The sequence below is a fragment of the Ursus americanus genome, chromosome 34 (assembly GCF_024610735.1).
Source record: "Ursus americanus isolate L20-20 chromosome 34, mUrsAme1.1.p, whole genome shotgun sequence".
NCBI lineage: Eukaryota > Metazoa > Chordata > Mammalia > Carnivora > Ursidae > Ursus > Ursus americanus.
The window spans coordinates 15660634-15676563 of record NC_142160.1 but is presented as its reverse complement, the minus strand read 5'-3'; the positions used below and the strand labels follow the sequence as shown (position 1 = coordinate 15676563).

Sequence of the window (15930 nt, the reverse complement as noted above, 5' to 3'; positions counted from 1 at the left end):
CAGATCATTGATCCAACCACCCCTTGCCACCCCTCTGCTAGCAGAGAGCCTCCCATTTATTTCTCTGCTTCTCTATATTCTCTTCTATATTCTTCTTCTATATTCTCTTATCAACATGGTAGCCCCTAGTGACCCTTTAAAAACATATGTCCGATGATGTCACTACTCTGTTCCAAACCCTCCGTGGTTTCCCATTTCAAAGTTCCTACGATGACCTAGAGAGCCCCAGTGATTCGGCTTCCCCTCTGCTTTTCCAATCATGCATCACACGACTCTTCCCCTAACCCTCTCCTCTCCAATCACACTGGCCCCTCGGACGTTTCCAACCAGCAAAGCTGTGTTCGCAGCAGCTCTTCTCTCTGTCTGGAGTGCTCTTCTTTCAGGCAACCGTGTGGCCCATTTTCTCACCCCCTTCCAGTCTTTGCTCACCCGTTCCCTTTATCATTAGGCCTAACCTAAGGATGATGTTTGAAAGTGCAGCCCCCCTTTCCTCCAGCCATCTCTGTGGCATGCCTGGTCCCCCTTACTCTTCTTTCTTTATATCTGCTTACAAATACAAATATATTTTATTATTTATACTTTTTTTCCTGTTTAATTGTCTCCTCTACTGGAATATCAGTGCCACAAGGACAAGATGTTTTATTGTCTTTTTTGCTGATGAATTTTTTCCCAAGTACCAAAAAGAGTGCATAAAATGTGAGAACTGACAGAATAATCCTAGTCAATGGATGGATGAAAGAAATGAGGTGAAGAGATGGGAAGAAACTATTACTTTTTGAATGCCTCATTGATGCCAGGCACTGTGCTAGGTAGTTTATTCATTGATTATTCCACTGAAGAGGGCAAGATAAGAGAAATCAATGCAATGGAATCTAAATTAAAAAAAAAATAGAGATGCTAAAGGCTGGGGAGAAGCAAAAATAAACCAGAATACTTAAAAAAAAAAAAAAAGACTATTGTTATAGATATATGGGGAAGACATACCTTCCTGCTTGTTACAAGATCGTACAGTAACTGTCATCTTTTTTAGCCCCACCATTTTATAAACTTCTAACATTTACTGGTGTTTAGTTAATATAGCTAATTTTTTTTTGACATTTCAAATAACATTCAGAATGGGAATGAGATTTTTGATTCTCAAAAATGACAGGTGTCGAAAGAGGGGTTGCGAAATCCTCACATAGACCACTTGTCTCACTCTAGAGAGGAACACAGTGAGGACCGAACAAGCCGAGAAACCCCAGATCTGACTACTTGTCCAGCGGCCCATTCCAGATTCTTTGTAGCAAGAATTACAAAAACCCTGACATACACTGTGAAGATCGCCACCTGCTGGTGGGCAAGCTGTAGTCACACTCGGAGTGACAGAGTAGTGGTTAAGCGTGGTGGTTCTCCAACTTGACGGTACAGGAGAACCACCTGGAGGGCTTGCTGAGCCATTGCTGTAATATCTCTTCTGGAGCTTCTGATTCGGTAACTCCGGGCTAGGGCCCGAGAATTTACATTTTTGACGTGTCCCCAGGTGATGCTAATTCTGTGGTTCAGACCACACTTTGAGAACCACTGTTAAAACCCAGTTTTCTCTCTTTCCATCATCTGTTTTATGGATTCTGTGAATCTTCTCCCTTCCTCTTGTTCTAAGCTGGCTTTCCCCAGGACAGTTCTGCTTTCTTCTCTTTATCATTGCTCAAGTTGAGGGCTGCCTGTATTTTTATTGGCTAATTTTGGCTGTCCTCCTCAAGTACTACTTTGTCATCTTTCTCTAAAGCGACTAAACATTAGCCTACGCAGAATGTTAGGATAGACATCGCATTGCGTCCTCTCCCCACCCCATCATGTTATAGACTGAAAGTTAAGTAATTAGGGATGACATGTTATTTTAGAGGAACTGCACCACCCACCACAACTTCCATTGCTAGTCCTATGGTATCACGATCTGCATATTGAAACTGATGTCATTAAAGGGATAATCCAAGGTGGCCTACCAAAAAGGAGTTATTTTAATTGTAAAGTCAATGTAAATAATTTTTATCTTGTTTCTAAATAGAAGCTTTCTTTATTATTTTAGGATGAACTGATTTTTCTTCCCTGTCTTTTCTTCATTAATATTCTTTCATTTGGACGTTGTAACTAGGATTATTCTGTCAGTTCTCACATTTGACATTAGGGGAATCTCTCCATAAGATTGGTGATACAGAGAAACGTTAACAGTATTTACCATGAATGGTAGATTAGGGACCGAAAAGAGCTTCTAATTTGAGAAGAGATGGTGAACCGAGAATAGTGATAAGTTCCAGAGGGCAGTTTTATAGTCATTGCTTTTAAAACATTAGCATTTTCTCTCTGATTGTAATTTCCATCCTTTTATTAGTCTGATCAGCGTATTTGATTGTAGAAGGTGATTAATGTATCTTGTTTGGGTAGAAGAAGAATCACAAATGCAATGGATATTATTTTTGTTGACTAACTGCTGGAAATGTCAGGTAAACCAATCATGAGAGTTGGAAAGTAGAGAAAGAATCTGCTATCTTTTAGGATGCTGTATTGAAAATTATCTCTCTCTTCACTATACCTTACAGTAACGTTTACGTCGACATGAAGTCCATTTCCAATAAACTATGGAAATACAACCGCTATCGCTACATCATGACCTACCACAAGAAGCCTTGGCTGCCCCCCCCTTTCATCCTGCTGAGCCACGTTGGTCTCCTTCTTCGCCGTCTCTGCCATCACCAAGCTCCAAATGACCAAGAAGAGGGCGATGTTGGATTAAGTAAGTTTTCATTTACGAGGCACTAGGAAGAGAGTAAAGAGTGGAGATCCAAGGTGAAAACATGCAGTTAAATTCAGGGCACAGGATGGGGATCTCTGGCAGTTCACTCACAATAGCATATCAGCTGAAGGACGTGGGTCTAAGGAAGTGCACTGAGCTCATCATGTGGTTGTGGTACCTTTTGCGGAGATTAACTGATACTTTGAAAGGAAGGAAGAGGTAAGAACAGAATCTCTGCTCAAATGTCTAAAGGCTCTTGAATGTCTCCTGGAAAACCTGTGTTTTCTCTTTTTACCTGGAAAGTCATCAGAATGACTCCTAGGAACTAGTCACAGTGACCCATACCCACTTCCCTGTTATCAAAGATGGAATCCAAACAGAGAGGAGTCACAGGAGGTCTTATGGCCTGAGGGAACTCGGTAAGACAGACTCAGCTTCACTTATTAACCAGAGTCCTGATTCTTTGCTTCCTCACCTACTGAGAATGGAGGTGATTCCGTATGGTTGTTTCATGTTTTCAATTCAAGATGCAGAAATATGGATTCTCATTTTTCTTTTCTTCTTCTTCCTCTTTTTTTTTTTTTTGCAATGCTTAAGTCTGCATATTTTGAGATTCTCCTGGTTCATTTTGCTTATCCGTATCTTCACTGCACAATGTGACTGTCGCGCTAATTGTTATAATAGAACATTTCTTATTGTGGTTTCACAGATCTATTGTAGTTCCTCTCAAGCAATTTCACAATTGGTACCGGGCCCATTTCGAGATAATTCCTACATATAGAGGAAATGGGTGGCATGAATCCACAATCCTTATCTCAATTCCGACATCCAAAATACCCCTGAAAGCAGAAAGCTTTTTTCTTCTTAAGTTAGAGACTCATGTGGACAAAAGAGGCTGATGGGACTAATGTGAAGCCATTTCTTCCCTTTATCCTTTGTAGCATGAATGTTCATTGATTTTGCTGCAAAAATAATATGTTGGATTTTAGGGTACTGCCCTAGCCTCAGGGATTTTACTTCCTTTATGGTGTATGCACTATATTTCCTTTCTAAGACGAGAGAAGGAAAATTCTTAATTCTAAAACACACTGGGTTCCAGGAGTTTCAGATAAGGGATTGCGCACTGTTTATACATGTCATCTTAGGGGGACAGGTGGTGTTACAAGGTTGGAAGGGCGATACGCTTTCGTTTCTGCTGGCAATTGGCTCAGTGAAGTATTTTTCTCCTCTTGAGTCACTTTGGAGATTTACTTTTCTTTTCCACCCCCTGCCCCAAAGATTCAGCCTGGATGAGGAAGCCAATGTAAGAACTGAAGTTAATTTTTTAAAAAGATTCATTTATTTATTTATTTTAAAAGGGGGAGGTGGTGGCAGGTAAGCAAAGGGGGAGGGAGGGAGAATCCGAAGCAGAATCTGCGCTGAGCATGGAGCCCAACGCGGGGCTCGATCCCATGACCCTGAGGTCATGACCTGAGCTGAAATCAAGAGCTGGGCGCTTAATTAATTGAGCCACCTGGGCACCACACAACTGAAGTTAATTTAAAGGCTTATAATTACACTATAATTTTTAGGCTTCTAATAGAGAGCCATCCCAGACATTGGCTGGGGAACTACCACAAGCTAATAGGAGAGTGTGAATCAGCTGAGAGATTCTGGGATTGGCTGGGATTTGGCCAGATTTCAGCTTCACCTTCATCTGGGTTTATAGGATGATTCCGGTCTATAATTCAAGTAAATTTCTGATGGCTAGAGGTGTGTTCATCCTGAGTTCTGGAAAATTCTTGAATTTTTGTGAAACTTCTTCCAAGCCTCTATTGAAGATTGACGTTTGCATATGGGGCAGCAGTGCCACCTGGTGGAGAGTCATAAGAATGCGCCACGCATGCAAGCTGCACCTGTCGCCGGAATTGGTGTTTGGGTTGTTAGCTATCAGGAATCCACAGAAGGATCAAATCATGACAACTGCAAATCTTCTCACTCATAAGAGATTCTTCAATGCAAACAGGCATTTAGAGTTGGGGGGGGATGGTTACTGGATTTTTTTCAGTATCTGAGTGATTCTTCCACATCATAAAATCAGAAAACAGTACGCACTTGAGTTGTGGACATATTTTTATGGCTGAATATTGTTTTCTCTTTGCCCTGTTTTTCAATTTAAAATTAATATTTTTGTCTCATTTTATTGGAAAATAATGAAATGTTTGGATTTCTAGTAAGCTTGAGGGAACATTATGGGTTTTTCCCTAATTTAAGTGACACCACTGAAGAAAGAGAACGCTCTGTTTTTAATCTTTTTGCAGCACCATTTATATCTTTTTCAAGTATTGGAAAATGCTAATAAGCTAATATATTTTTCTGTTAGATCGGAATGAGGGCCAAGGTAGTAGACTGAATGTGATCACTGAAGGCTGACATTGAATTGTGTTAGCTTCATAATATCATGAAACGATGTGTCTTTTTGTGAGTTAATTATAATTATGTTGCATAAGGGAATAGAAAGTGGATAGCCTCAGCCATTGGCTGGCGATAATGCCTCTATTTCCAACAGAGTGACTTAGGAAATTGACCCTTGAGCAACATGGGGGTGCGGGGCGCCAGCCCCTTGCACAGGCAAAAATCAGCGTATAACTTTTGACTTCCCTCAGACTTAACTACTAATAGCCTACTGTTGACCAGAGACCTTACTGATAACATAAACAGTCAATTAACACATGTTTTAGTTATTATATGTTATATACCGAGACTTAACAACAAAGTGAGCTAGAGAAAAGAAAATGTTATTAAGAAAATCATAAGGGAAAGAAAATACATTGACAGCACTATGCTGTATTTACTGGGGGAAAAAACCCCAAACAAAGCATAACACATATAAGTGACACGCACAGTTCAAACCCATGTTGTTCAAGGGTCAACTGTATCTACACACTCAGTGTAACAAGGTGAAACTTTATTACACTTGCTGGATTAATTCAACAGACTTAGACCTCATCTAACCTTGATTTTAATCTACAGGTTACTTATTGTCATTTTGAGAGACCAAACAGTTGGCGGGGAAAAAAAGACAATCAGATTCTTTCCCCATATGCATATTAATATAGTGAAGTTTTGTTAATGTGTAGAAAAAGTCTAACCTAGGAGCATATTGGACAGAAAACCTCTGTTCCACGAGTCATTTTCAAAGTCCCACACCAGTTTATAGAACAATAGGAAAGAGCCAAACTGGTGTTTCTATTTGTTTCTACACAGAGCTTCTCCATTAATAGTAGGAATTTGGTGAGGCAAGGCAGCAAAGTGTCCTCACACAAGCTTTATAGTTTATTGATTTTCAACACAAGTGGAAGAAAAGCCACTCTCTATCAGCTTCCTATTGAAGACAAATAATGATTTTTTTTAACGTACCATACTTATTTACACAGAACTCTACCTGAGTGAGGAGGATCTGAAAAGACTTCATGATTTCGAAGAGCAGTGTGTGGAAATATACTTCCATGAGAAGATGGAAAGTCTGAATTATAGCTGTGAGGAACGAATCCGAGTGACATCAGAAAGGTAAAAGATATATATAAAATTTTCCAGCTCCCCAAACCTGATTCGACTAGAATGTCTAAAGAAGTAGAAAGATGGGCTTTCAAAATCCAGAGGTTTGGGTTCTCTACAGTTCTGTCTAGTAGCATGGAGTATTTCTGTAAGGGATGTATATTTATTGAGCACCTACCATGTTCCAGGTGCCCTTCTAGTTACTGGAGATAAATGGTGAATGAGAGACAAGAGTCCCTGCCTTCATAGGGCTTATGTTCTAGTGTGTGCAGGTGGAGGGGTGAAGGGGGTAGAGGACAAATAATAAGCAGGGAAACATATAAAAAGATGTAATTTAATGTCAGTTAGAGAGCGATGAAGAAAAATCAAGTTGCATAAGGGAACAGAAAACAATGGCGGAGCGGGTTCTGCCAGAGTCGGGGGGAAGTGGTTGGGTTGAACTCTTGGGGTAGCCTGGGGCAGGAGGGCCACTGAGGAGTTGGGGGAGGAGAGACCTGAGGGAGGTGGGCCAGGCAGAGACATCCGGTGGGATGGTGCCCCTGGCTGTAGGACTAGCCAGTGAGGATGCCTGAGGCAGAAGGCTGCGTCCACCAACGGTAGGACTGGAGAAGGCTGAGAGCTACATGCTGGTTGCACTGGGGAGATGGGGACAGGTGAGGTTCTCTTGTTTTATTTCCATGCGGGGATAACAACGGAAATGTGTATGGTTCTGGACACGATCCACCAGCAAGGGAGAAACTGCGGGAGCAGGAGGGAGAGGTGATTTGCCCCAAGAGAAGGCCTAGTGCGTGGTCGCCACCCCCCCCCCCCCCGCCCCCAGCAGGAGGCCAGAGAGAGGATGGCCGGTGTTCAGGAGGCTGCAGCTAGGGGGCAGGCACACAGTTCTTGAGGCCAAGGCATCACTGGACCAGTGCCTGTGGGTATGCACGGGGTCAGCGCAGGGAGGCCATTCAGAGGTGTGAGGAAAGAGAAGACGTATTGGAGAGAGTGAACATTTTCAGAAACTGTAGTAGGATCGAAGCCACTGTGGCTCTAGTAATAATTGTGGATACATGGCATCGTGTTGGAACATGGAAGACTGAGTGTGATTATATGCATTTTTTTTAAAACACGGAATTGTTTTTATAACCGGAAGCAAATGGACAGAACTTAAATATGTTCCTTCATTTTTGAATATAGAGGGACCTGACTCTAAAATGTTATACCTAATAATGCATATATTTTTTCTGATGTCCAAATGGGTAGACAGTGAATCCTTAAATATGGAGTTATTTAAAATTGAATACATGAAGAACTCTCTAAATGGTTTGCTATGGGTATATGTCATGTTTCTGGACTTTTCAGTTGATATTGTATTATGTAAGTATGTATTTAGGTGGCCAATTGAATTTTATGTTGAGACTAAATTTTATATTGAGAAAAAAAATCAAAGGTTTATGAGCACACAAATTTTATTTTCCTTAAATAACATCTTTAGGCCAGAGCTTGATGAGCTTCTCTTCCCTTTTTCCTCTTCTGTGCATTCTGCCGCCTTTAGAAATATGCTGGCCGAGGCCTGTGGGCCAGCCTGGCTCTCTGTCTCCTGGCAAACATGCCCAGGAGTTGATAGAGCCAGGGTGAAGACCTGCTTCTCCACTTACGGGCTCTAGGCACTTGGGCCAATTGACTCTGGGCCTTTGTTTTCTTACTTGTAAGATGCGCACAAAGTAGACCTACGTCTTAGACGTGCTGTGAGGATTACGTGAGGTGACGTAGATGAGCCACGTCGTGGGCAGAGTGCTGGTCAATAATAAGGGGACGATGAACATAAAAATAGCCTCCAGAAACTGTGGCTATGATTTCTTTTTATTTTTTATTTTATTTTTTAAAGATTCTATGTGTTTATTTGACAGAGAGAGAGAGAGAGCACAAGCAGTGGGAGCGGCAGGCAGAGGGAGAAGGAGAAGCAGGCTCCCCACTGAGTAGGGAGCCCGATGCGGGACTCGATCCCAGGACCCCGGGATCATGACCTGAGCTGAAGGCAGACGCTTAACTGACTGACCCACCCAGCCACTCCATGATTTCTTTTTAAATACATCTTTTCTTTCAAACCTTAAGGAAAGGGGAATAAATACATAAGATGAGATGACCTCCCTACCCCAGATTATGAATGGGACCAAGGTCATGGAGAGCCCCTTACCTTACACTGTAAACTAAGGAAGGTGTCAGGTGTTAGGTGGTCAGATATGGACAGATTCAAGTTCTAGGCAGATTCCTTCAGTTACAGTATGTATTCAAGGAGTCAGAATTTGAAGTATGGAGACAGCAGGGATCCATGCAGCAGGAGGATGAGTTTCAGGGACTAGCAAACTAGTCATGGTAGGTTTGAAGAGGGTATCTTAGTCCGTTTGGGCCATTAGAACAAAGTGCCTGCGGCTGGGTGACTTGTGAGCAACAGAAAGTTACTGCTCACAGTGCTGGAGGCTGGGAAGTCCACGACCAGTATGCCAGCATGGTTGGGTGACAGCCCCCTTCTGGGTTGCAGCCCTCTCTGTGTCCTCACATGGCGGAGGGGGTGAGGGAGCTCTGTGGGGTCTCTTTTATAAAGGCACCAGTCCCATTCATGAGGCCTCCCCCCATCATGACCTGTACACCTCCCAAAGGCCCCACCTACTAATACCATCACCTTTGGGGGTTGGAATTGCAGCATAGGAATTTCAGGGAGATGCCAACATTCAGACCATAGCAGAAGGGATGAGTAAAGACATGTTTAGAAGGGCAGCTCACGGGGGGAGCTAGGGGTCGGACATGCAGCCGAGGGAGAGGGTGGAGTCCAGGATGACTCTCAGATCTATAGCAGGGGTAATTAGGTGAAAAGTGGGGCCACCATGATAGGAAAAAAATGCGCAAAAGACACAGGGAAGGGGACAAGCAATGAGTTTTAGCTTTGTTGAGCTGGAGACTCCTGTGGCACATTATCCAGAGATTTCTGGGAGGCTTGGACGTGAGGCTATGAAGTCCTGGGGCAAAGATTGAACTGGACAAGGAGATTCGGGAGTCGTCTGCCCCTTGTAAGAAAAGAAAGCCATGACAGAGGAAGTGATTATGCCCAGGAAGCAAGAACGGTGAGGAAACTCAGTGGGCTGAGGGCGGGACCCTGAGGGGTGCCAACACCTGTGTAACAGAGCAAGGAAGAAGGGCTCATGGGGAGGATTGACCAGAAGCGATCAGAGGAGAAAAAGGAAAACTAGGAATGGTAGTGTTTGGAGTCAAATGGATCTGGTGTGAAAACTGGAGAACTAGACATTTATGAACAAGTAATTCAATCATAGTAGTAATGGCGGTGGTGGTAGTAGTGTGACGAACACCATCAATCATCACATATCATTATATTCCTCTTGAGTTTTTCCCCTGGGTAGAGGAAGGAGTGGAAGGTAGATGGGTATTAGCTTCTTCTTTTTTTTTTTTTTAAGATTTTATTTATTTATTCGACAGAGACAGAGACAGCCAGCGAGAGAGGGAACACAAGCAGGGGGAGTGGGAGAGGAAGAAGCAGGCTCATAGCGGAGGAGCCTGATGTGGGGCTCGATCCCATAACGCCAGGATCCCGCCCTGAGCCGAAGGCAGACGCTTAACCGCTGTGCCACCCAGGTGCCCCTGGGTATTAGCTTCTGAACAATATCCTAGAGGCTTTCGTGGGCTCTAGAATTTGGTTATGAAGACCGCATTTCACTCTTCAGTACTTCATCCATCAGTTCTCCCTCGTGATAGAGCGACCTCACCAGCCTCCATTTACACGGTTGGCCTCGTTGAGGTCATCGCTGGGGAGCTCACAACAGAGACATGGGGGAGGGGAAGAATACTTCTCGGAGGTAGCCGAGGGAGTTTGAAGAGGAAGGGAAAGGAGACTAGAATATTTGCTCGATGGCCTACTTGTAAAGAAGGGATCACCTATAACCTTACAGAATTAAGTGAGTTGCGAGACTAGAAAAAGAGGAGTAGTCAGGCTGTTTATGTCCTCCTTTCTCTGGAACACTGGCTACTTTTTGACCCTAGCAACATAAGCCAGCATGTCCCTCTCTCTGTTCCGTGGAGTAAGATGCTAATAGTTCTTTTCCCATAGTAAGCATGTTATATTTGGGAAATGCTGCACTCTACTTTTTAAACAACTGTACACCCATCGTGGGGCTCAGACAGACAACCCTGAGATCAAGAGTTGCACGCTCTACCGACTGAGCCCTCCAGGTGCCCCCGGAAAATGCTACATTTTAAAACAAGTCACATTGTGACTCAGTAGAGCCATCCTTGGAGCAGGTCCTGTCATTACTTTGCCGTGAAACCTTGTCGAGGAACATTTGTGAGGACCTGCCAGCATGGGAACCGTTGGTATAATTCGTTTAGCTCTTCCCGCTCCTCTAAAGCCCTGGTGAGAACTTTGCCTAGATCCCTGATGAGTTGTTCAGGGGTGCCAGAGTGCGGGGGTTAATGCCACTGAAAGTGGAGTTAGAATGTCCGGGTTTGAAGTCTCGCCCCATCCCCAGCCCTGTGACCAGCCACGTGACCTAACCTCTTTTCTGAGAAAGGGGTAATAGGAACGCCTACATTATGGGGTTGTTATGCAGATTAAATAAAAATAGTAATGTAGAGCCTTTGTTACATGGCTGGCACAGAGTGAGCACTCAGTGAATATATGGTTATCATGACGTATATCATAAGTACACGTCTTATAATCTTACTTTAAAACATCTCCTCCGAAGATCCACAGTAAAACAACGACCACACTGGTCTTCCCTCCACCCTCGAATCGCACACAGGGGAAACTAAACTTACAAGAGTTTGTTTTACGTGTCAGGATGCCTGAAAGTCTAGATTAAATTAATGCAGTTGGTGGTTGAGGAATATAATTAAAATATGTTTCACTGGACATAATGCTTTAGGAAGAAAAAATGCCTGTGAAAGCAGGAAGGCCCGATGTGAGGGTGACCAGGTTATTTGCCTAGCATCTCTCTATTGTAGCCTGTTACCTGTTGCTGTGAATAGTTGCTGGCTTCTATTGTATTCATTTGATGTGACTGCTGCTAATGGAACTTAATGAGCCTCCATTACTGCTGTTCAGCCTGCTCTGTTTTTGAATTAGATGAAACAGTGCGCTAAATGGAGAGGCTCTAATTAAGCATATTTGGAAGGGAATATACATATATTTTGTGCTCTTTCCCTCATCATCTCTGCCAATTCTCATTTTGCAGGTTCCAGAAGGACAGGAAGCATTTATTAAGCCTCTACTTAGTTAGAGAAGTTGAATCCTATAGCAGAAGTAGGAAAGAGAGGGTCCCACCCACATATTATAAACACGGAAAATATCACCCCTTTTGTTCTTTAATTCCTGTCTGCTAAGCTCCCCGCAAGAAGAAGTGGAGGATTTCTCAATCCATGTGTCTTGGGATACATTTTAGAGAGAGGAGATATCACACTAATTTGGGAAGTGCTTGCTGCAGCTGAATGTTCAGTCCTTCATAGTATAATCACTGATTCCTCCAGGCCCCACTTAAGACTGGGGATCACTTTTAATTTCTGCATATGGTCATGCCAGCCATGAAACTGTTGATGAGATTCCCTTCCTTGCTGTTTTCCCTCTTTCTTCCTCCCTTCCCTTCCCTTCCCTTCCCTTCCCTTCCCTTCCCTTCCCTTCCCTTCCCTTCCTTCCCTTTCTCTTTCCCTTTCCCTTTCCCTTTTCCTTTCCTTTCCTTTCCTTTCCTTTCCTTTCCTTTCCTTTCCTTTCCTTTCCTTTCCTTTCCTTTCCCTTCGCTTCCTTCCTTTCTTCTTTTTACTTTATTTCTGCTTATCAAGGATTTTTGTTATTGAGAATTTGGCCAGAATACTCACTTATCCAAATAAAAGAATAAAACAGGGAAAAGAAAGAAAGAAAAAAATGTCATAAGCCAGAGGGCACTTTGAAAATTTTCTTTTTTCCATTTAGTCTTCCATATAATTTTAGTTAAAGTTATACAAGTTTGGGAGCACCTGGGTGGCTCAGTTGGTGAAGCGTCTGACTCTTGATTTCCGCTTAAGTGATGATCTCAGGGTCATTAGATCGAGCCCCGTGTCGGGTTCTGCACCCCGTGTAGTCTGTTTGAAATTCTCTCTCCCTCTGCTCCTTCCTCCACTCTCTCTCCCTCAAAATAAATAAATAAAATCCTTAAAAAAAAGTATACAAGTTTTATGTTGCCCCCCTCCCGCCTTATACATCAAAAGCATTTCTTCCAATAATTAAACATTATTTATAAATATATTTTTAGCTTTTATTGTTTCTTGACCTACAAAGTTTTTATACCAAATTTAAAAGTATATAATACAGAGCATAAGTCATCCATATCCCCATGCCTACCATCAGAAATAGCCAAAGGAAATTGCTATCAACAATGTAAGTGTGATTTTTAATGGCTGCATAATATCTCATAATGTAAAGAGTATCTACTTTAGCATAGTGAAATCATAGTCTTTTTATGTACATTGCTTAATCGAATGTCCCAATGTTGCACCTTTGTCACCATTGAGTTATCTTAATCATTTGCTAGGCTAAAAAAGATGTTGTTACAATGTAGATGAACTCATTTTAATTTCCATTTCTCTGCATACCTAATGAGGTTGCATATTTTACCTTATCTTTTCCTTATCTTTTGTATTTTATCTTTCATGAGTTGCTGTTCACATCCTTTGGAGTCTTTGTAATTTTTTTCTGTAACAAATTATAAAAGCTTTTTTTTTTTTTAAGATTTTATTATTTATTTGAGAGAGAGAGTGCATGAGTGGGGGGGAGGGGCCGAGGGAGAAGCAGATTCCCCACTCAGCAGGGAGCCCAACATGTGGCTCCATCCCTGGACCCTGAGATCATGACCTGAGCCAAAGGCTTAACCAACTGAGCCACCAGAGTGTCCCAACAATTTGTAAAAGCTTTTGATTTATTAAGGGATACAAACACCTCCTTACATTTGTTAGAATAATTTCTAACCTACTGTTTATTTTAAAATTTTATATTTTTATGTATATGAGTTTGTTTTTATGTAACCAAATATGAGATATTTTGTAATTTATTGTGTTGTTAAGCTTAGAAAGCTGTATTAGTTTCCTAGGGCTGCCATAATGAAGTACCGATTATTGGGTGTCTTATAGCAACAGAAATTTATTGTCTCACAGTTCTGGAGGTTACAAGTCCAAAATTGAGAAGTTGGGAGGGCCATGCTTCTTCTGTTGGCTCTAGTGGAGAATTCTTCTTTCTTCTTCTAGCTTCTGGCGTTTACTGGCAGTCCTTGGTATTCCTGGGCTTGTAGACACATCAGGGAAGTTGTAGGGTGGTCTTCTCACTGTGTCCAAATTTCCCTTTTATAAGGACACCAGCCGTAGTGGTTTAAGTCTACCCTAATGACGTCAGTTTAACTTTAACTCTCTGTAAAGACCATGTTTCCAGATAAGGTCCTATTCTAGCATTACTAGGGGGTTAGGATTTCAACATATCTCTTTTGGGGGGCACAAAATGAAACCCATCCCCATATAGAGATATTTATAGGTATGCAGATAATATTAACCAACACTTCCTTCATTCTTTCTAAGTTAGTCATTACATTTAAGTAGATTCTACTTGCCATTTAACTTTTGACCTTCATAGCTGAAAATACCTTGTGTTGCTTTCACGTGAATCAATGGCTGGTCGTTGTAATGTTGGGTTATAGTATTCAAGATAATTTTAAAAATTTGCCTCAGGCTTTCTCAGAATGTAGGACTCTTAAAATGGGTTTTGTTTGAAGCTTGGGAAGGTTATTTGAGCTGTAGACTTGGATTTTTTTTTTTAAGATTTATACATTTTTTTTCTAATTACATATTTGATTATTAATTCTGTTCCTCTCATTCTGGCTTATTCCTCAAGATCTCCTTTCCCTATTCCAAATAGCGTAGTGTTTGTCAGTAGGAGATTTTGGGATGTTTCTCATCTAAATTAATGAATATATTAATACAATAGGGCTGGTGGATGGAACATTGGAGGGATGACTAGCAGGAAACTGGAAACATGGTTCTGAAATGCTAGAAATAAGGGCTAGAAAAGTAAATGTATAGTATTTCCTCTTTGGAGTGATAGTAAGAATTATAGGAGGGTGTGAGACCACCTGACATAAGACAGAGGACTCACCCAACCTGGGGAAGCCACTGAAGCTGAGGAGCCTTCTAAGGATGGAACTAGGACAGGAAGAGAGCAAGACAAGTTCCCACTGGCTTAACGTGGTTATTGGTTTTCTCCCTCCCTTTACCATTAGGGTTACAGAGATGTACTTCCAAATGAAAGAAATGAATGAAAAAGTGTCTTTTATAAAGGACTCTTTACTGTCCTTGGACAGCCAAGTGGGACACCTGCAGGACCTCTCTGCCCTGACAGTGGATACCCTCAAATTCCTTTCTGCTGTTGACACCTTACAAGAGGATGAGGCTCTCCTGGCCAACAGAAAGCATTCTACGTGCAGAAAACTTCCCCACAGCTGGAGCAATGTCATCTGTGCGGGGGTTCCAGGCAGCATGGAGATCTCTGGGGAGAAGAAATACCAGTATTATAGCATGCCTCCTTCATTGCTGCGGAGCCTGGCCAGAGGCCAGCATACCCTGAGAGTGCAGAGGGAGCCCCTTCTTGAGATCACAGACAGTCAGAGAGAGGTTTCAAATGTAAGAGATGAGCAGGAAAAGCAAGAAACAGAAACTACCATAGTTGCTTCTGGGGTGTCCATTAACAGGCAAGCTCAGCCAAAGTATGGCCAGTTTCTCCTGGTCCCTTCTTATCTACAGCAAGTTCCTTTTTCTGCAGAAACTGACTTTCCTCTGTTCAGACCATCCGTGGAAGCAAGCGCAGATGTGCTGGCAGTCAAACAGGTCACCCAGAGTGAGGTCCCTGTTCGTCTGACTTGGCAGAGCCCCACACTCTCAGCTCAGGGCTCAGTGGCTGAACCCGAGGCACAGTACGAGTCAGTCTCTCAGATACCAGCCAGACAAGACAAGGGCGGGGAGCAAGTTCTACCCACTTTTATTTGCACATCTCCACCAATGAAAATGACCTCCCTCCCTTCCCAAGGCGAGAGCACGGGAACTGGAGGTGGGTATGTGAACTGGGCATTTTCAGAAGGTGATGAAACTGGTGTGTTTAGCATCAAGAAAAAATGGCAGACCTGCTTGGCCTCCACTTGTAACAGCGACCCTAAAGAGAGTGGCCAAAGCCAGAGGCAGATCCGAGCCAGATCCCTATCTGAAAACTCATCAAGCTTGGCCTATAGTAGTGACTGCTCAGAGGCGGGACCATGGCTGCAGCCAAACACATCCTTTTGGATCAATCCTTTCCGCAGAGATAGGCCCTTCACTCGGAGTCATAGTTTGAGATTCCACAAGGACGACAAACTGAAGATCTCTAAGATTAAAAGTAAGAAGCGAACATTTTTTTTTTGTTTAAAAATAAGCTCTTAAATTACTAAATTCTATGCATTACTATTATTTTTAAAAAGTTGACCATGTTTGACTATATCCTCATTCTCCCCATTCTCAGTCGTCTCTAAAACCAAATGGCTCCCTGCACAATCTTAAACCTTTTTTTGCAAACCCTTTCCCTTACA

General features: G+C 42.4%; 1 protein-coding gene across 7 annotated transcripts in view; it reads left to right on the top strand.

The window, feature by feature from the left end:
- Positions 1-15930, top strand: part of TRPM6 (transient receptor potential cation channel subfamily M member 6) — a 181359-nt gene that overhangs the window by 124730 nt on the left and 40699 nt on the right. For all 7 annotated transcript variants that reach the window (XM_045781029.2, XM_087858787.1, XM_045781028.2 and 4 more), the window contains 3 exons: positions 2580-2773; positions 6190-6322; positions 14596-15740. In XM_045781029.2, the coding sequence (XP_045636985.1) occupies positions 2580-2773; positions 6190-6322; positions 14596-15740 (1472 nt within the window). The remainder of the gene's footprint in view (positions 1-2579; positions 2774-6189; positions 6323-14595; positions 15741-15930) is intronic.